The sequence below is a fragment of the Epinephelus moara genome, chromosome 18 (assembly GCF_006386435.1).
Source record: "Epinephelus moara isolate mb chromosome 18, YSFRI_EMoa_1.0, whole genome shotgun sequence".
NCBI classification, from domain to species: domain Eukaryota; kingdom Metazoa; phylum Chordata; class Actinopteri; order Perciformes; family Serranidae; genus Epinephelus; species Epinephelus moara.
Window position 1 is genome coordinate 13427238 of NC_065523.1, and position 21896 is coordinate 13449133.

At 40.8% G+C, this 21896-nt stretch overlaps 1 protein-coding gene across 1 annotated transcript in view; it reads right to left on the reverse strand.

The window, feature by feature from the left end:
- Window positions 1-21896, reverse strand: part of shank1 (SH3 and multiple ankyrin repeat domains 1) — a 96088-nt gene that overhangs the window by 64870 nt on the left and 9322 nt on the right. The window contains exon 2 of the mRNA XM_050068160.1: window positions 3438-4010. Within this exon, the coding sequence (XP_049924117.1) occupies window positions 3438-3959 (522 nt within the window). The 5' untranslated portion in view covers window positions 3960-4010. The remainder of the gene's footprint in view (window positions 1-3437; window positions 4011-21896) is intronic.

A 21896-nucleotide genomic window follows, 5' to 3' on the forward strand; every position in this document is an offset into this window, starting at 1 on the left:
ATACCTCCAACACTCGGCAACTCACAAGAGAACCAGATTGATTAAAAGCACTACATGCAAGAGGAAAAAAGATTTATTTTTGATTTGGGGGTGAACTGTCCCTTTAAGTCAACTGAAAATGTCAGTATGAATCAGAAACCAAACCCTTTCTGTACTCGCTATTTCTATTTCTATGTACTTCAATCTCATTCCACCTTTATTTATGTCTGTCTTCTTCACTTTATCTATCTGGATCTATCTCTATCTAACTCTGTCTTCTTCGATCCACCTTTCTCTCCTTTCACCTGACTTTCTACATTGATCTACTTTGATCTGCTTCTATCTGTGTCTACCTCCATTTACCTTTATCTCTATCCTCTTCATAGTGCTTTTATCTACTCTGTCTCCACCTCTTTCTGCCTCTACTTCCAAAGATCCAAGTCCATCTGGCACATCTACGTCTATTTATCTCTATGTGTTTTTACGTGACTGTCGAGCAGTTTCGGAGGTTTTGACCCCAAGCTTGAGTGAACATTCTCCTCCCAAGCAATCCCATTTATCCATCTTTTTACAATTAAACTTTGATGCCGATTTGTTAGAATAAATAGGGAGTAGTAAATTATTTATGGTTGGATTTAAAAACACTGAATCAAGCATGCTTGTGTATCCCCACACACACACACACACACACACACACACACACTGCTGAAAACACCCATGCACAGATCAATAATAAATCACAAGGCAGCAAGAGGGAGGAAGAAGCGTTGAGCGAGGCATTTATAGTGCGCTGGGATGGTAAATATAAAATATGGACACACGTACACACAGGCACTCTGAAATACATTTATTTAATTTGCAGTTTCATTCTTGCTGATGATTTATAAAGCCGACACATCACAGGAGCCTCAGTCGCCTAATAGAAAGGAGAAAAGAGGACAGACCGCTAATGTTTAAGGGAAACGAACGGCCTTCTGTTTGTCGAACACAAAAGCAGTCTGGTTCAGCTTTAATCTGGCAGTGAGCAAAGATGCACTCTTCTCTTCGTCTGTTTTTTTTTTCACTTTAGCACAAAAATACACACTTGGATGCAGCCTCAGTCCCTTGCATCCTCTGCTCTTCATAATTCAATTATCAGTACAATTGAGTTACTACTGATGATTCACTTTAACAGATCACTCATCAGAAAAACGCAGAGGGAAGAAAAAAAAAGACAGAAGAAATGCCGGTGTCTAGCAACCGTCTAATTTTTCAAGGGTGGGAGAATGACGTACTGTACATGGAGGCAGCTACATCTTCAGCCCGTGAAGCCTATTTAGACACACCTCTGATGGAAGCTTTCGTACCGATGTGATGTAAGACTGCATCTGGGAAATGGAAAGCGATGGTGGATCGGTCTATCATGATTCTGGACAGCCCTCTTAAAACCAGTCACACCGAAAAGGGCTTTTCACGGCATGCTTTATCGCACCATTTAGAAGCTCTTTGGCGACATTAAGCCACAGGCAGCACTTCCCCCCCTGTTACCCTCCTCTCCTCACTTCAACTTCTCTCTCTTTGACTCTCTCTGAATCCTTTCTGGCTTCTAGTGTTTTTAAAATCAAATTCATGCCCACATATTCTCATCGTGATTGCTCTTGTATGCAATTTGCTCTGACTCTCTCTCTCTTTTTCTCTCCAGAGCTAGGTCACCTTGAAAGTCTCTCTCACCCTCTCAGATCAGTCACTTTGCTGACGAGTATTTGCACTTCTCTCAGTTTTCTGCCGGTGATGCAGAGAGAGAGAGAGAGAGAGAGAGAGAGAGAGAGAGAGAGAGAGGAAATCTAATCGATATAATACGCCCAATCCTTGGAGACATGCAGTGCTTCTGGAGCAATGTACATTGCAGGTTTTAACTGAGCTGACCACACACACTGTTATACTGCATGATGTCAGTATGGAGGCATAAACACCCACTCCTTTTGAAAGACAGGAGGCAGCAGCTCAGTCCGTGGAGACTTGGCTTGAGAACTGGAGGGTCGTCGGTTCAAGTCCCCACACGAACCGAGTATGTAGACTGGCAGCTGGAGAGGTGCCAGTTTGCCTCCTGGGCACCACCAAGGTACCCGTGAACCCCCCAGACAGGGGGACCGTGTTATGGCTGACCCTGTGCTACTCCTCCAAAACTGTAATTGCATATGTGTGTTGTGTGTAAAAGAGGGGTATGTGAAAGAGTCACATTTCAGCTGCCTTGTGTGGATAAACAAATAAAGAACATAAAATTAAAGTGGCATGAATGCAAAATGCTTAAAGGTTCTGTATACAACACTCAGAGCAGTAATGGCAGCAAATAACTATTTGCAATGTAAAGATAAAGAAGAGTAATGGTGTCCTGAGCAGAAAATGAAGTCACACTCCTTTGTGTATGTTGTAATCTGAACTTCTCTGCTGTGTGTTACAGTATAGAATCTGGCTGTGCATGCATGGGAGTCCTTGTGTGTGTGTGTATCCCCCAGCTAGCTTATCACTGCAACTCTATCACTGCACTCATACAGTGGTTAGCGGCAGTGATGAAGCATATCACCCACCCTCCGGTTACCTCCAGGTTAACACAGTTAGCTCTGTCAGCACTGTTACTGTTGTTAGCACCATTAGTTGCTAGCTGCCAGCTCAATCACATCCACGTTGAAAACTATAAGTGGACGATTCACGGCTCAGACTCTGAATTACAGATAGAGTTCCTTTAAAGTGAAAATTAGCTGTTCCTTCAGTTTTTCTGGCAGATTTTGACCAATACCTTTTACTCTGTAACAAGAAATCCTTCAACTCATCCATTTTTTGAGTCACAAAAATGATGTCAAACAAAGGGTCTTGATTAGGGGTGCCTGAGCACTTCAGGCATGTTTTAACACAATGCATGTTGACATACTTTTATTTGCTTTCTTCCAAGAGTTGGTTGGGAATATAGACACCATTCTCATGTTTATGCAGTAAAAATGAAGCTACAGCCAACAGACAGGTAACGTAGCTCAGCACAAAGACTAGAGACAGGGGGAATACCCCCCACGTCCTCCCAATAGTCTTCTCATCTCACTCTCTGCCAGAAAGCAATTCACAAAATGTCAAACCATGACACTGTCTTCAAAGACAACACCAACTGATGCAAGCTGTGATGCATATGTTGTGTTTTGAAAAGCAACAAAAACTAGACAGATATTTGTTGAAAATGACCTACTTTAGGAGCATATACAGGTATGTGTACGCTTATGTGAAATACAAAGATCTTTCATTCTTTAGATGGTGAAACTGGTAATCAAAACTGGTTTAAATGATCATGATTGTGTTAAGAAAAGATGGTGTTTAAACTAATGGGAGAAGAGCAGGTTGGGATTAACGCTGTTTGTGTCTGTGAACTTATCAGAAATGATTGCCATAATGCTGGCAGATTTTGTGGGTGTGTGTGCAATGACAGCACTGACCGTTTGCTTTATGTCTGGGATGCCGATGCGAAACACCATCATGGCAATGTGGGCGTCCTCAGATGGCACGGAGCCGGTGCTGCGCTCCTTCAGCCTCCTCTGCTGCTGCTGCTGCTGCTGCTGCTGTTGTATGTGATTGGCTGGCTGTTGGTGCGTGGGTCCAGGATTGGACGAATAGGGGTTCGTGGTGTGTCCAGGGTTCCCTGACCGGATCTGTCTGTCCCCGGCGGTTCGTCCAGCCAGTTTACCTGACTGCCTGTGTCCCTCACCCCTGCCCCCTCGTGATAGGCCTCCTCGCCTGACCTCCTCCACCATCTCCTCCTCATCGTCTTCCTCTTCCCCCTCCAGCTCGCCATTCTCCTCCTCCTCCTGGTCCTCATCACGCTCATCTTCTTCCATTTCCTCCTCTTCCTCTTCTTCTTCCTCTTCCTCGTCCTCTGCCCCTGGATACAGATGTCGATTGTTTCCCAGCATCCTTTGTTGCTCCTCGTCGCTGGACAGGGGGCTGAATGGCATCGTCATGGCGACACAGAGGGCGGCACCTGTGGCAACACCATCATTCCCAGAGAGACACTGCAACGTGGGGAGGAGAGAGAAGACTTGATCAGAGCAGAGACAGAAAAACTACAGCAGAAGTTTGTAAGCAGAAAGTTTCTTCCCTGGCCGCAGGTCTCCATACAAACTCTGGTCTCTATGGGAACAGACTGCTGCAGTTACAGATATGCAGTGCTTCTAACCCTTACCGCATGATGACATACCAGACACACCTCATGTATAAATGAACCCACTGGTGCCGTTAATTTTCAGCTTCCAGACTCTCACCATAAATTCTGACATCCTGCCCGTGCTGCTAGATTCAGGATTTGCCTGCAGATGACGGATCCTTCAGGAGCTCTCTGTGTCTGACGCCTGAAACATATCAGTATTTCACTCTGAGCGATAGAACTATGGCAGGTATTATTTCACTATATTGGAATATGCCTCTATGGAGAGTACTCCTATGACATGTACTACTTTAGAGGGCACTACGAAAAAGAAAAGTATGTATAGTAGCACTATCTACAAGTAGGCCTATAAAGAGAAGCATAATTGAGGTTCTAGTGCCATCATTACCTTGAGAATAAAATATTAGAAAAAGAAATTATTCCTCTGCAAATATGAAAGACATCCGAGAAACTGTTGATACCGTCTATTCATATGATCACAATTTTAAAGTACCCAGAGGATGAATCAATTTGTTTTGGTGACCTTCTGATCTTTCGTGTAGCACAACCATAAGACAAAACTGACCCTAAGGCCAAAATATGTGGGACATGGATGTGGCGCAATACATCTACCGCAGCAGAGTGTGTCCCATTTTCATCAACTAAAGCTGCATCACACAATTCTTCTTCTTCTTTAAGCAGCTGGACTAATTTTTCTTCTCTGCGTGTGGCCCCGCAGCCCTCCAACAAGTAAAAACTTGTGTAAAAAACAAGTACAATCTGTTTTAAAAGGATAACAATAACTATCTCATTGTACCAGAGGCAATGCAAAGCAGCAGCGCAACCTTGTGTTTGTTTTTACATTTCAAATGAAAATAAGTCAATCAAATAAATTTATCTTTTTAGTCAAAATGATCCAGGAACAGTAAATATAACCTACACTTCCAAAATCTGCATAACCAACTGGATAATCACTTGGCAAAACTCAACATGCACACGGTGAAGCTGAGGAAACCACACGCTACAAAGATGGAGTCAGTGTAGCAGGTAAAAAATCCCACACTGCCTTTGTGATGTGTCATGTCCATGCTCCATGTATTTTAGTTGTTAGTTTTACACAAAGAATATTAAAAAGTTTTCATGACCTTCAATGAGTGCATCTTAAAATTTACTCTCTCCATTTCGGACACATGGAGAGCCAAAAATACCAACTTCACGACATAATCTTATGATGACATGAACAGAGGTTGATTTTAATTACTCCACAACTTTTCTTCTAGTACTCTGGTCAGGACAAACCTAACCTCACTACTGGGAAAGCTCTGAAAAAATTAAAAAAACAAGCTGTGGTTTCTTTGTTATTTCCAGCATGTTGTATTGTTTATTTTGCACTGTCAGTTGTAATTGACAAAGATGTCAGACTTGTCTCATTAGACTGAAGCTGCTGAGACCAATCACCATCCTTGAACAATTGAAATTCCCAAAGCAGCATTCCTCAGACCAAAACTACTTACTTATTCAGTTCATTTTCGCTGTGTGAAAAAACAATCACATCATCCTCAACAAACAAATATACTGGTCTGACTCTACACAGCAGACTATTCGTCACCACACATCTCCTATAGAGACACTCGTAATGGCCAACAGCTCTTCATGTGATAAACCATACACTCTCTTGCTCTTGCCATTGCCCCTGAGAGAGCCAAGAAGCCACTTCAGAGCATCAGTGATGCAGCGCTGTACTCGAGTACAAGCTGAGCAAGATAACAGATCTGTCCCTAGTGGCTCCTGGTTGGCTCTGCGAGCTGTTTCAGGATTTTCAGCACCACTACATTCTGGACAGCTCCACACAGAACCAAACAGCAGAATAACAAACGGCGAGAGAGACAGCGCTCAAATTCACACCAGAGGACTGAGCAATGAGCAGAAAAGCTGTAGAAACACCATTTAAACATCTGATGTTAAAGTTAAAAAAAAATCTACTCTACTACATTCAAGACAAAAATGTTAGGTTTTACTTTGCACATTTATTTGATGGGTAGTTACTTTACAGATCCAGATTTGTACATACAAACATTTAATCAGTGATTGCACCAGTAATCTGAACACTATACAAAAAATGTGCAAAACCAAATTTTAAATTATGCGTCTCATCTAAACGCACACTGGGGGAAGAAAAATCAGTATCGAGTTGCTGTTTGTTTTCATTTTACTTCAAATGAATATCAACTACAGAATAATGAGGCGACTGAGTGTGTGAGTGTGTGAGTGTGTGTGTGAGATAAGGCAGCTGAAAGACAGGGAGGAATCAGAGCCATGTTGTGAAGGGGAAAAAAGTGTCAGATACATAATGTCAAGACCTCCCTCATGGGAAACTGAGATAAAAGTACCAGCTGTCCAGTTCGACAAGAAACAGGAAAAAAATGAGGAAGTGCCACAAGAGCATGAAACATAAAAGGGAAGAATGGACAACAGCATGTGGCAAAGAAAATTTCTTTCATGTCAATTAGGCTGGTATTAAAGAGGTATTTCAGTGCTGGGAAGAAGGTCTCTTTTTAAATTCGGCTGTCTGTGAAGTAGAAATACTTTTGAAACTGGTGCTTTATAACCAAAGAAAACTGAAAAAGGGCTGTGGCATTTGCTTTCGCTCAAGATGTGGAAAACCAACAACTACCAGAATGCACTGCACCACACCAGACCAATAAAGGCGCCCCCTGATAGATGAGATAATGCGAGCTTTTCCATGTTTCCACAAGAAACAAAATGGCAGCTGGCTGGTAACCCAGTGACAGAATCTTGGTTTATATTTGATCAGCACTGCCTAGTTTTACAGTTTGATCAGAGTTTTGTCTGAATTTGAGAGCGAAAGAAAGAAAGGCAGTTGTTTCTCTCGATCTGTTTCTATACCCTTTGTGTCTGTGTTGGCCGGCATCCAAAAATGTGGAAGTACAATCTGTAGTTTGAGCAACAGCCCTACAGCTAAAGAAAATTATTCAAGCTGAGAGATGAGCAGGGAGATCTAGGTGCTGGTAAGATGGAGGGAAATTTACCTTACGTGGTTTCTTTACATACACTACCCAGATTGTTATAATAAAAGCTGGATGAAAATCTGCAAAGTATCCATTTAAGTCTTAAAATACTTGAGAAATAAAAGAATGGCAGGAAGAGGCTTTCTGTAAATGTAACTTTTCTTAAATGAAGTGTCATTTATTTGATGCCAGTGAAGCTACTGTGTGCCATTTGGATGCTATAGCTAAAATAAATGAAACTGCTTTACAGAAATTTTGAATCAATGCCACAATCTTTCACTCTGTACAACAAAACCCCAAATTTAAGTCAGATTGTGAGGCTAAACGGCTTGTTAAACTTGACTGTTTTTCTGTTTGGAGAATATATATGTCAGTCTGGTCTCTCTTTCAATTTCTCCTCACTTTTCACACAAACAAACACACTGAGTGCAGGACTGATTGTGACAAATACTGACTCTCTGGCGACGTTTCAGCCTCCAACTTTTGAAAGCCTATTAGCAAGCAAACTTCTGTTCACAGTCACGAAGAAAGACGGAGATGGCAGACGAGTTTGCAGCAAACTGTAGAAGTTTAACAGACACAACATCCAGATTGTGTCATCCAACCAAGACAACCAAGGACAAACAATGAATCGTTCTAATACTTTGCATCTTATTATTGATGCATTAAACTGTAAGTGATAATTTAAATATTACAGTTACCACTGCACATGCACTCTTGGACTGTTAAATCCACATCAGTGTTTCATTTTCTCATTTTTTGTATGTAAAACTGTATGTCTAGTAGTGCATAGTAACTACCACCAATAAGATAAATGTAGTAGAGCAAATTGTACAGTATGTCAAAGTTGCACAAAATGGACGCAGCCAACCTATAAATGCAAAATGTACTTTATGGTATTTGAGCAAATATAAATTTAGGTATGAACTGGGCTTTTGTTATAAAGTTGTAGTGTTATAAAGTCAAGGTGGAGCTTGATAAATTGCATTTTTAAAGCTTTGGAAAAGGTTAAAACGCCTCCCTTAAATATAAATTAAAATCAATGAGGCCTTTCATGCAATGCTGTTTTTGACAATTTAAAGGAGTGCTGGAGAAATGGAAGAAAAATGACAACATTAAAGCAAGTTGTGAGACTAAATAGAGAGAGAGAATAGATGACAGGGGAGGAGAGGAGGGCTGGAAACCAAATTGTTGGAGAGGATTGATGAATAAAAGAGACAAGGGCACAGAAACAAAGACGGAGGGAGAGGGAGAAAGTTGCAGCGTTGGTACAGTCTTGTCAGAAAGCTGACCAACCAGGGAGGGATACCTAAAGCAGATATGATAATAAATGGAAGTGAGCAATCCATAATTTTGCATAGTGCTGAGTAATCAAAGATAGGGGAAACTAGAAAGGAAGGAGAGGGAAGAGGACAAAGGGGGGAGCAGTCAGGTAAGAGGGTGCGATTAGAGAGAGAAAAGACAACAGTAAAAGAGATAAAGAAGAGGAGAAAAAAGGGGAGAGAATAAAGATATGAGGGGTTTAAAAAAGTGGAGTGGAAGCACATTGTAGAGAAAACTAAAAGCTCACTGCTAACACATCTTAGTTGGGTGTATTACCATGGTATCATAATCAGGTGCTAACTAGGTTCTTACGTACAAGGAATTCATTTTAATGTTTTGGTGCATAGACATGAAACATAAATATAGAATAGAAAACAAATGCAATCTAAAAAATAAGTACAATGTAAGTGTTGAGAGTGAAATAGCTAAGCAGGAATTTGTAAAAATATATTCTAGGGGATGTGCAAAGGTTCACCTCAGGGTCCTGGAAGCATTCAGGTCCTGTAGGGATGCCAGAGCAAATGATACGCTGCAATCTGCCCTAGTCCTTGGCAGTGGCAGCAGCGTACCAGATGGTGATGGAGGAGGTGAGGATAGACTCAATAATGGCAGTGTAGAAGTACACCATTATTGTCTCTGGCAGGTGGAACTTATTCAGCTGCAGCAGGAAGTACATCCTCTTGCTGTGCTCTCTATCATTTCATTTGTGTTAATTGCTGATTGGCAGTAATCACAAATTACATCTGAAGCTGATGGGAATGTCATTATTTGCAGATCATGAACCAAATGTATGGACAAATGGCCTGATGCTGGCACTAGAGGAAAGGTTAAGGGATCACCATCACTATGAAATCATGGTCATGAATGTGTGCAGTTTCATGGCAATACATCCAATAGCTGTTGAGACATTTTGCTCAAGAAGATGACCAAAGTCAGTGGGATTTGTCCTCCGAGGACCTTGAACGTCTGTACAAAGTTTCATGTCAATCCATCCAATAGTTGTAAAGATATTTCAGTTGGGACCAAAGTGATGAACGACTAAGCGACAGAGCGATATTGCTCTCCACAGAGCCATGCCTCCAGCATGGCTAAAAATATGAGGGGTTTAGCTGAGGGGAAAGAGGAACACATCGCAAAGGAAGAGGTGCCAGAGAGACAAGAAATGACACGCATGGATGAAGGAGGGTGAGTGATAGCAACTGAGAGAGCGGAGAGGGAGTATAGAAAGGAACTAAAAAACAGCAGAGATACTGTGATGGAACAAGGAAACAAAAGCACACTGAAGGAGAACAACGTGAATAGGAGTTGAATGTGAGAGGTGGCTGTGAAATCAGAGGTGTGAATAGGGCTGGATGGTGAAGAGCAGAGAAGAGCAGAAGGCAGAAAGGATGAGGGTGGGGTCATACCATGACAACAATGCCAAAATTTTTTGATTGAAGTTGCCAAAAGCCAGAACTAGAATCCACATTCACTGTATTTAGATTTGGCCTTTATCCACATTTTCATGCCAAAAAAAATCGAAAGGAGTCCCTCTTTTTTGTAGCAAAAGCTCTGAAACAGCAAATAGACCCACTGAAGGCCATAATGAAATTTGTTTTACAACGAGGAGTTCCTTAAAGTAGGCAGAAGTAGATTTCATTGCAGGTTTTATAGACTGACACCTTGAAGCTGTTGAGTAAAATCCACCCACACCACATAGCGATCATCTGCCTTCTGAAAGTGGCTGGTGTGACAGACCTGTTTGTCATGCATTCTTGGTTATCTTTTCTTTTTTTTTTTCCAAGGCTGATTTTAGCCTGATATTTACTGATCCTCAAGGATGGAGAGGAGAAAATGAATGTGGAGTTAAAAGGCTGAATCCAAACTTTTGAGAGAATCACTCATCGTCAATTAAGCTTGAACAGGTCAGGACAGAGGGAAAATTATGTGAGAGAAAAAGTGATAATCAGTTCCCGAGAGAAAAGTCATGACTCACACATAAAAGACCTTCATAATGAAAGCTCTGTGCGTGTGAGCTTATGTGTGTCTATCTGAGTGAAGATGAAGAGGGCGACGGAGCGATTAGATATTGCCTAATGCCAACAAGTGATAATAATCTCCTCCGCTTCATATCTCGCTGTCATAAATCTTTATCTCTCGTTCATTCTCAATCGTTCTCCTTGGAGAGCTGTTTCAGTTTCAGGTCATGTCATTAACATTTTCAGTCAGCTCGGTAGCTTAAAACTATATTAACCTAGCTAACCCTCACCTTGTCGACGATGTTGGCTCCACAAGGAAAGTAAGAACACCCTGTATGAACAGCTGGCTAATTCAATCTATTTTCAAATTATAAATGTTCCAGATGCACAAAGAAAAGTGTACCAGATATGCTTTACACAATATTAAAGGGATACTCACACTGTAACTTGTTGTTAATATGTCATATTTTGCACATAATTTTGTGATGGTTGTTTTGGTATAGCCAGTTCTCCTCAAGCTGCCCTGTTACCTTAAATATATCCCATACCTTAAAACCAAGTAAAAGACACAATCGGATATAGATTATACATTATTATACATCTCTCCTGTGCTAGGGCTGTACCTGACCTAGAATTGTGTCAGACAAATAAGACTGATATTCAACTGTATGTTCCTTTTTTCCATATAGAGTCTGAACGGAGATCAGCCGGACGTTTAGTGTGACAATAAGGTTTACATGATATAGTAAACAAGTTAACTACGCTAACAACAGATCGTGAATGTGCAACAACAATTTTTGCCCAGACTAGATATCAAACAAACACTAGAGCCTGTATCATAATAAGCTGCTGAGCTGTAAATTCACCACTTCTACGTAGAAATCAGAAGATAAGGTTATTTCGGAGCCTTACCGAGCAAAGTTTCTCACCCTCCAGACAGCTGCCTCTGAGTCTGCAGCTGCCTGTACTGAAGAACAGCATGAAAGTGAGAAGCACTCACTCTGCAGCTACATATCTGGGCCGAAATGTCCCCAGAAGTACACTGCATACTGGCTGACAGAAAGAAAAAAATGCTCAACTTGAAGGAATCTTAGTCACTCAGCTGAGAGGTCTCTGTTCCTGATTCATATCTGCCATTTTCAGGGGAGAGCCCTATCATGTACATTATACAAGATACAAATGGCTGCACTGTGCTTTATTAATTTAAGGCACTGCGTACTTCATTCAGTGCACAGTCCAGCCTAAAAATGTACTGATTCAATAGAAATAGAGATAAACGTTTCAGGAAATGCATTTATCGACTTCCATGCCAAGACTTAGATAAGAAGACTGATATCACTCTAATGTTTGTCCAGTAAAAATGAAACACTGCCCAATGTGCAACTTTCATAAGAATGAATGGAGTGCCATCTTGAAACATGATTTTGAGTTTTTCTTAATTCATCCATGGTGGAAACAGTTAGCCTGGCTCCATCTAACATAACATAATCCATCTAAGAGAACCTCTAAAGCTCACTAACCAAAATGTTATATGTTTTTTGTTTAATCAATGCAAAAAGCAAAGTGCAAATATAAAAGGTTAGGGTTTTTACAAGGTGTTGGACTCTTCCTTGCCCGAGAGCAGTGACTTCCTGGAGTCTTGTCATTTACAGTTTTCTTTTAATAATCTATCAGTTCTGCTTTTGTTTTCAAGTGTTCTGAGACACTTTCATGTGGTTATGCACTTGAAATTAACCTTGACTTGAATTTTGGTACTGATGGGCAGATTTTGTTACCTCTAGACAGAGCCAGGCTAACTGTTCCCCTGTTTTCAATCTTTGTGCTTGGCTAAGCTAACCGGCTACTGGCATAAACTGTACTTACTGCACAGATACATTACAAGAGAAGTATTGATCATATTGTTCTTCTCACCTAACTCTTGTCAAGAAACTAAATGCTTATTTCTTAAATATGTTGCATCCTGCTGCTACAAATTAAAAACACAGGACATCAACATTGCTGGGTGCACATTGCCAAAAAGCCAGCCAAGTTGCCAGAATAAAATGTTGACGTTGTACGTTTTTGCAAACCATGAATATAATACATGCATACATATACATACAAATATACGTATCATATCAAGATCTCTAAAGCAACGTAGTTCTGATTACATGCATATCAGCTGACTATCGCATCAGGACAAGGAGGGGATGGTATATGACGTGATACCTAGGTAGCTAGGAGATAACAAGTCAGTGAGATAAATAATAGAAGCGGGGGTTTTTTAATGAAAGCTTGGGACATTTCCAGCCATTTTTGTAACAACCAAACCAAGTATTTTAAGCTAAAACATGATCTTTTCCTCACTCTGTTGGTGGTATTGGTGCCTAAACCTGACGACATTAACCACAGCAGTGTCACAACGTAAAATTGAAAATTAAAACTTAACATATCCGCTACATATGAAATGTACAAATGTGCCATATTTGTGGTTTGCGGATATGTACAATGCCATCATTTATTTTGCCATTTGGGTAGGAAAAGCCCCTTGAATGCCTTGAAATCAGTTATTCCTAAACATAAGTTTGTTGGGCAGAAAGGAGACAGGGAGGTAGAGGGGATCGTCCACTAATCGTGGGATTGGCGGTTTGATCACAGGCTGCTCTAGTCTGCATGGCGAAGTATCCTTGGGCGAGATACTGAACCCAAAATTGCTCCCGATGGCTCTTCCATCGGTGTGTGAGTGTGTGTAACTGGGTAGCAGGTGACACCTTGTATGCTAGCCTTGGCCACCAGTGTGTGTATGCGTAAATTTGACGTAGTGTTAAAGCACTTGGAGTGAGACTAGAAAGGTACTATACAAGTGCAGGTGCAGGTCCATATCCACTTTATCTGAAATCTAGTAATGTAACATATCCATGGTTTGCAGAAATCTACAATCTACAACATTTATCTTGCCGATTAGATAGGAAAAGCACCTTAAATGTCATGAACTCAGTAATTGCTATACAAAAGTGTGTTTTGGGCAGAAAGGGGACGAGGCAGATCTCCAGAGCTTAATAAGCATGCTAAGTTATACAGAGTAGGCAGTTAATGGGCATTAGGAGATGGAAAACTGTATTCATTTTACTAGCAGTGTTGTGTTTGATTGCGTGCCCCTGCCTTGGCACATTTGCTGTAAATTCACTTGTACGCTCGCAAACATCTGACAGCTTTTATATTTATCTCTTCAGTCGGCAGTGTTGCTTTCAATGCTGTTTGTTGTTGAGTCTAAGATTTAAGACACAGCAGTGTGTTGTGCACCCACAGGCTATGTCATTCTTGCTTTTTATAATGTGTTGATATGCTGCTGTGTTGTGTATACAGTTAAGTTATTTCTGAATTTTAATCACTGACTAGAAGCCTTTTAGAGCATGTGAAACAGGGTTTTGGTCACTCACTGTAGCTCAGTTGGCTGTAAAAATCTATATATGACACACTAGTCAGGGATTTGTTTTATGTGTGTCCCTACAGACACCTCCAGCCCACCCATCAAATTCACCCTGGTAGTAACCCTGACCTAGAAAGGAAAGACACACCACCACTAGCCACGTTTTGGCTGTACTAAAATGTTTTAGGCTGTTTTAACATGCAGTGTGCATTGTTGTATTGTCATCATTTGGAGTGAATTGTGAACTCCAGTTGTGATTTACCCAGTATGCACTCAAGCTCAAATCAAGAAATGAAACAGGTGGCTAGCGGCCCAGCTGGTAACACGCTTGTCAAAAAAAGGAAATGTTAAGATATTCATGGATGGGGAACAAGTGAGATGAGCAATTTAACATCTGTTTTAAAAGACGCAACACTCACAGGAGAAAGTGGCATGTTTTGCTAATCTGTGTTTTGGCAAGGGAAAGGTGGATGTGATCTCTGTTTGTTAACTCAAGACACAGTTGCCAGGTGTAAATGTAATCCAGATAAATCCTGTTTCATACACACACCGCACTTGAACCTGCCATTAGTGGCAGAAGACGATGTGCAGAGGGAAATGGGGTTATGAGGCAGCATTTCCACTTCTACTTGAGGGGTTTTTATGTCACAGAAGTGAGAGGGAAAATTAGGTAACTTTGTTGGGTGACTTGCTGGAGTCTTGACCTGGTTTTACTAAGCTTCAATCCATCTATCTGTGTGATGCCATCAAAAGACTGATATCCCACCAGCACAGTGACATTTAACCTCCCTCCCTCTCTCTTTTTATCTCTCTCAAACACACATGTATCTTCATGTGCTCTCTCTCTCTCTCTCTCTCTCTCTCTCTCTCTCTCTCTCTCTCTCTCTCTCTTCCTCTCTCTATCTTCCTCTCTGGTTCACCCTCTCTTTTACAGTATGTAGGACATTGTGTGTATATAGATAGATATTTTCAGTGTCTTGGTCCCCAGGAAATTTCGCTGGGAAACTTCCAAAGAACAGATCGCCCCACTTTCCTGCCACTAAACTGGAACGGCCAATTTCCTTCCCTCCTTGTCTGACATCTACACACAAAATGGCACTCTGTTGCGCACAAATGGACACAAACCTCCTGTACAGCCTGTTGGCGCGCATGTGAGTGTGCAAGGACTCGCAGCAATTCCCGATCAAGCTGTGCATACAGATGGATAAAGGCTAATAATGTGTGTAATCTTTGACCCTCAGGTCAACTGAGCACATATGTAATCATCCTCTAGCAGTAAGGCGTCCACATGGGAGCTTTAAGTCACAGAAAATGTCAATCTAAACTGCGAGGACCCAAGAGAGCCCGAGTGAAGCAGAATGAAGCCACGTGTTCTACACACGTTCTGATGTAACCATCCCTTGTGCTATTAAACTAGGGTGAGCGCTGGTGGAGGAACCTGGTTTGAGTTTGAGAAGAGAGGGCGGGGTGTACGACAGCGTCACTGGTGTTCTCATTATGGAAATTTTGTATAATTAGGCCCAGGAAAACTCTGAAAAGAAGACCTGCACATGTTGTGTCCCAGAATCACCCCTCTGTACACCCTACACTCACCCCTCTTAACATACAGTATCTACAGTCAGCATGCCAACATGAACACAAACAGCGATGCTAACAGCTCTGTGGGTCTGTACTTAATACAGCAATGATTTGAGCTAAATGCAGACATCTGCATGCTAAAATGCTCACAATGATAATGCTAATGCTAATATAATATTACCATGCAACAGCAAGGATGAGGCCTTTGTACATGGGGTCGCCTGCTCTATCCACTAAGCCACAGACGCCCCAACAAAATGAAATTTTGACCTGAAGATGGCACTAGAGATAATCTTAAGGGATCACCAAAATTATAACATTAAAGATTCATCATCTCAGAACCATAAATGTCCATGCAAGTGACAGATTTAAACTGCTGGTGGTGCTAAAAGAAACAAAAGCTATTAGGATTCATCGTCTGGGCTCTGTGAATATCTGTACAAAATGTGATGGCAATCCATTCAGTCATATTTGAGATATTTCAATCTGGATTTAAGTGATGGACGGAACAACTTCTCTGGGACTATAAAGTTACTTCGACCCATGTTGTAATGGAAAGGAAGGCCAAAACACTCCAACTGCACACACTTACCAACACATTTGTGCTTACAAGAAATCAAAAAGCTTTCACACCGACAATAAGCTCAAAGACATCTATCCATTTTGAGCATCAAAAGAAACGGTACTGTAGTACAGGAAGAGGATTTAGAGACATGTTGGGGAAAAGCAATAAAACAAACTCCCGGAGGCCTCCCTATATATAGACAACAGTGGATTATAGAGAAGATGTGAGTGGGCGGTATGAGGCTACATAAAGACACAAGAAAAAAATGAACGTGTGAGCTCTTCCTAAGGGGCAAGAGTGACCTCATAGCCTATTTCCCAATGGTTCAAAATGGTGTTTACCTCAGGCTACCAAACATTTCCTCACAACACAATGACTATTAAGGTATTTTCCGCTCAAAATAATGTTTCCCAGACTATTAAACTCAATCTAATAAATGTTAGCTGGAGTCAGGGCTAGTCAAATCTGGAAAAATTATATAAATCAGCACCAGCAATTTATAAAGATTTATCTTCCTCTCCTGCCTTTAAGCCTCTGTTCTCTCCCGCTTTTATGGACTGCATAGGTCACCTGCAATATTAATTTGTATACAAATGTTACTACAAGGTTGCTAATGTCCTCTGAGCCAGAGGATAGCTCATTTGCTTACCTATTGATCACACAAAGGTTGGGCTGTTTACAAGGAGCTGTCAACCCGTGACAGCTGATGAATGTCAGGCCCACACACAAAGTAACACCTGTCTGACTAAGCAACAAGCAACAACAGTGGACAAAGCAATTTTATGTTACAAATCAGTGTTTTTCTTACACTGATGGCTCGTCACAGATGGGCCACTTGCCCAGCGCCTGCTAATGTGTGTAATGTAATGTAATTTGTAACTCATTACCCTTTACTCTTTTCAAAAGTACTAACATTACTTTACTTATTAATCCGTGCCAACAGTAATTCGTTACACTATCGCTTTATTACTTTCCCGTTACACCCCATAAAATTGGTAGCCTAATTGCTTATCTCCCCAGAATTGAGATGTGTGCCTCTGTGTGAATGTCAGGGTAAAAGCAGTTAAGTGTAGCTAAGGCTATTTAGCTTCTATTTCCTTGGGGGCTTTCTGTTTCCTGTGACTGGTACCTTCGCAAGGCTCTGCCTGAAAGACGGAGAGTCACTCATGGAGCAACATTTCATCTACAACATATCCATTTCTTTGTAGCTGCAGCTGTCCATGGTTAAAATCCAGTTTTGGTTGTTTAGCCAGTGTAGCGCTACAGCTAACCTCCGCAGCTGAGGAGGGCTCACCTTTGGTGAGGTGTATTTCCTGGAGCTTCACGTTGTTGTTTTGACAGTCCTAGTAGCCTAGATATTTCAGACTGGAGGTTTGAGGACGTGTTTTTTGCAGTGGAAAAAGTTTTAGTCCGACTACCTGCAGCAACAGTGTTCTTGTCATCTTTCCTCCTGACAAAACCAAAGTAATGAGAGATAATTTCCAGCCGCTATGCTAAGGGTTTCCAAACGGCTTGCTGCTTGGTGATGTGTGTGCGCAGCATAACGTTTACAAAAATGAGTCCACTGATGTGACTGTTGTATTTCAAGTCAGCAGTGATGTGATAAAAAAAAAAAAAAAAAGTAACGCTGTAACGAGTTGTTCGGTTTTTGAGTAATTGTAAAATTATCGCTGAAATTTCTACAGTAATTAGTTACTACTCGTTAATGTAATGTAATTACTGCGACCACAGAAGTCTCCTCCTCACCAAAACAAATGGACCTGCAATTCAAACCAGTAAAAACACAGAAAAAGCAATTCAACATTAAAAAAAATCTGTTTTTCCAATTTTAGCAAAGGGACTGGTAACTACAGTGGCCGACATGAAAACAAAAATGGCCCTATCTACAGCCAGTGTTTAGTTGGTCCTACTGGGCTACTGTAGAAACATGGCGGTGCAACGCGGTAATCTCTGCAGATATGGACCCACTCCCTGAGTAAACGGCTCATTCTAAGGTAAAGAAAACACAATGATTCCTATTTTCAGGTGATTATACACTGAAGAAAACTTTTTGAGCTGTAGACCTTTCATACAGCCGTTCTTTTCTTACTTCTGTCAACATAATCCTTCAATCCAAATTTTATCAAGTTCCCTCCTTGATAGCTGCTTCTTGCCTTGGCCTCTGCTAGTCTGCTGTGTCCTAGTTACGTTGCCAGGTATGCCAGCATTGCAATAGAAATCATCCAGTTATGTTTCAAAAGCTAAAGGTAACTTCTCATTATTTAGAAAAATTAAAATATTTGATTTTGTTTTTAAAGTGAAGAGTCAGCTTTCTCAAGTCCAAGTCAAGTCTCAAGACATGACCATCAAGCAAGGCCATAGTCATGGAGTCAACACTGAATCAACCAAATCTGCCAGGGGTCCCCATTCCCCCAGAAAAATTGTCAAAATTTGAAAACTAAATTCCTACTGTCTTATATTATTTATCATAAGCAAGTATGATAAAATAATACATGAAAGCTACTGTCTACATAAATTACATATGCAGTGTAACATAGATGATTGACACTTAACTCAGACTTCATATGTGCTATCTGACAAATGTAATATAATACAGACATAAACATCAGTTGAATACGCTGGTGAGCCACTCTCTGCTGGAGTACAGCAGTGCCACTTTGACAAACCTCATGCAGAACTGCAGCACACTGTAATATTAAAACCAGTACTAATAATAAAGGCATTTTGTTAAGCTTATTTACAATTATATTTGCCAATGGTTAATACGTAAAATAGCTATTTTTAATTTGTATTTTTTTACTAATATATTAAGAGCATATTTCAATATTGGGGAGAATGTGTGCCCCCCAGTATATATTATAATTACTGCCTTGATACCAGGTAAAAGTCAAGGCTTTTATAAATGTTAGTCAAGCAGGTCTCAAGTCATGAAATTTGCAACTTGAGGCTGACGTCATGTGGCTTCAGTCCCCCACAGCTAATATAATTGTGTATCAGTCTGTGCAAGCGGCATGCATGTATGAAAGTATCACAGGTTGTTACTTGCACACAATGGCTAGAAATCTCAACATGTTAGCCACAAATCTTCACATTCATTCCTCTCTTGCACACAGATGATATATTTGATTGCATGAAGACACACTTTGTGTTACTTTATAATAGGACAATTGTTGATTTGATTAAGCAATTAATGGCTTGCCCTGTAAAAAGTCTGAAAATAGTGAAAAATGCTCATTTCAGTTTCAGTCAGCCCAAGGTCACAGATTCAGATGTCTTGCTGAGTGTGACCAGCAGTCCAACACCAAAATACATTTAATTAACTTTCACATGAAAGAGAGAAAGGCAGCAAATCCTCACAAATGAGAAGCTGAAACCGGAGAATATTTCTTGGTTTTGCTTTAAAAAGGGGATTGAAATAGTTGTTGATTATTTTTCTGTCAAGTGTCTACTTGATTAACAGACTAATTGACTTGTACAAGCATAAACAGTATTTCCCTGCTTGCATGCGAGAGGCCACAGAGTTTGTTAAAGCTTCTCTATTCTCCACAGAAGAGATGAAGACAGTCAATCAGCTGGGGATCCAGAGAGCCGAGATCACATTCAAATAGCCTGCTAATTAATCAACTTTATTCGTCATCGCCACTAAATCTCTGTGGGACTGCTCAGATTCTTTACTTGTTTTCTGCAAGCAGCTACATATGCTGCGTATTTCAGAGAGCTGAGTAATATCCTAAATCACACGGACTCATCGCTCTTGTCTGGCTGAGGAGCTGAAGTTGTGGCTCGGCTCAGAGTGGCAGGACCCACTTGCTGCTTATCTAGGGCCGCACTGAGGGCCAAGTTGGGACTATTAGTTGGCAGCGCATGGGGCACTCATGAATAAATAAGCCACAACGGGAGTAGCTGTAGGGGAGGAGACTGCCTGAACATACGAGGGGCTGTGAAATATTAAAGGTGGATGCTGTTTCATGGCTGCAGGCGCCAAATGGGAGCCTGACCATGTGGCAACCTCCAGGTCATCCCTTTTTGTTTTCTACAGACCAACAGGAAGCAAATCACCCGTCCAACTTCACGTCTCACTGGTTCACATTCACAAGAGCCTCTGTTTTGCTTCTTTCCTCAGAACAACGTCCTTTGAAGTGCTGTCAGAAAGAACCGACCGTCAGCAGAGCTGGCGCAATGCAAGTTTTGATCCTGACCCGCTGGGAGTTGACCGAAGCTGGAGTTGTGATGAGCGTGCAGCTCTGACAAAAAAAAAAAAAGGCCAATTTTTTTTTGTGATGGTTGGAATTAAACACCTCGAACCAGTAGACATGATGAGAGCCATGATTCACTCATACACTGTCTAACAAAATGAGGTGGAACGAGCAGAGGGCCAAAAGCAGGACAGAGCTGTCATGGTTTGAGAAAGCCTTGTTTGACCGAATGAAGGCAGTTTTTGAGCTCCCTGCGGTTCAGCAGCAGCTGAATCAGCACTTCTTCCAGGAGGATCTGTGGTTTCACGTTTCAAGGCTTTTGAATGGAAAATCTATTTCCTCAGACAGATACAGCATCCCAAATAGACACATCACTTAAACACTTCTTTCCCCCACTCTATACTTAGCAAATCTTGGGGATGGGAATCTTTTATACAGACTAAAGATATGCCAGTTAACGGTCAACACTGAGCTGACATTAAAACATCTATATTAACTCAAATTTGGCACGACTTAGCTGCTCATTTGTACTCACACAACAATCAGCTACAGAGTCAGAGACATCGACGGAAAGTAACTGAGTACATTTACTCAAGTACTGTATTTAATTAGGTTGAGGTGCTTGTGCTTTAGTTAGGTATATCTATTTTTTGCTTCTTTATACTTTCAGAGGCAATTACATTGTACTTTTTTATTCCACTACAGCTGTAGTTGTTAGTTATTTTGCAGAAGAATTTTTTATACTTTTCTTAACAGATTGGTTTAAAGTATTCTAACTAGGATAGGATGTAAATTATATACAGGAATGTTCATGAGACTGGAGATTTTGCAGATTAAACTGATCAACAGTGTATCAGTGTATATAGAGTAGATCAATGCTCACTGATTAAAAGGCTACTTACACATTAATGCATCAGTAAAAATAATTACAACACCATCAAAAAAGCCATATTCTGCAACCAAATAGTTACTTTTAGATCGGCTCTTACTTATGATACTTTAGGCACAGTTGACTAATAAGAACTGTGTACCTCTGCTTAAATACGTTTTTAAATGTAGGGCTTTAATTAGTATTTTTACATAGATGTATCCCTTTACTTAAGGGGTAACTTTTGTATTTTCAACCTGATCCTATTTTCCCATGTTTTAGTGTGTAAATGACTGATGGGAACAACAATTTTTGTAATTGGTCCAGTATTGAGTGAAAGGGCTGCAGTCAGCAGCTGCAAATAGGCAGCAATGTAGCCACTCAGGGCAATGGCACGCTGTCAAATTACGTCCACTAAAAGTGCTTTTTTTTTGCCATTGACAGGCGCGGATTGTCATTTTAAGTGTCTGAAAACATTATGGAAAGAATCAATGCAAAAATAGATCTTTTCGTTAAAGAGTAAGATCCTTTTGTTTAGCCAGATACAGCCCTGAAATCAACATCGCAAAACCTGCCAAACTCCATTTATTTTAGTGTGCGTAGAGCCAGCACATCTTCACATCTAACTGGGTGAATTAAGGGTTTATTTCAACAAAACCAGAGCTGGTGATTGTTGGAACAGTGGAAAGATGAATAATTGTTGTCCCATTAGTCACGTAGACACCAAATTACTGGAAAATAGGTTCCAAGTTGAAAAATACTGAAGTAACCTTTTAAGTAAAGGATGCGAGTTCTTCTTTCAAGACTGATCACAGAGCTGAGGTCACAC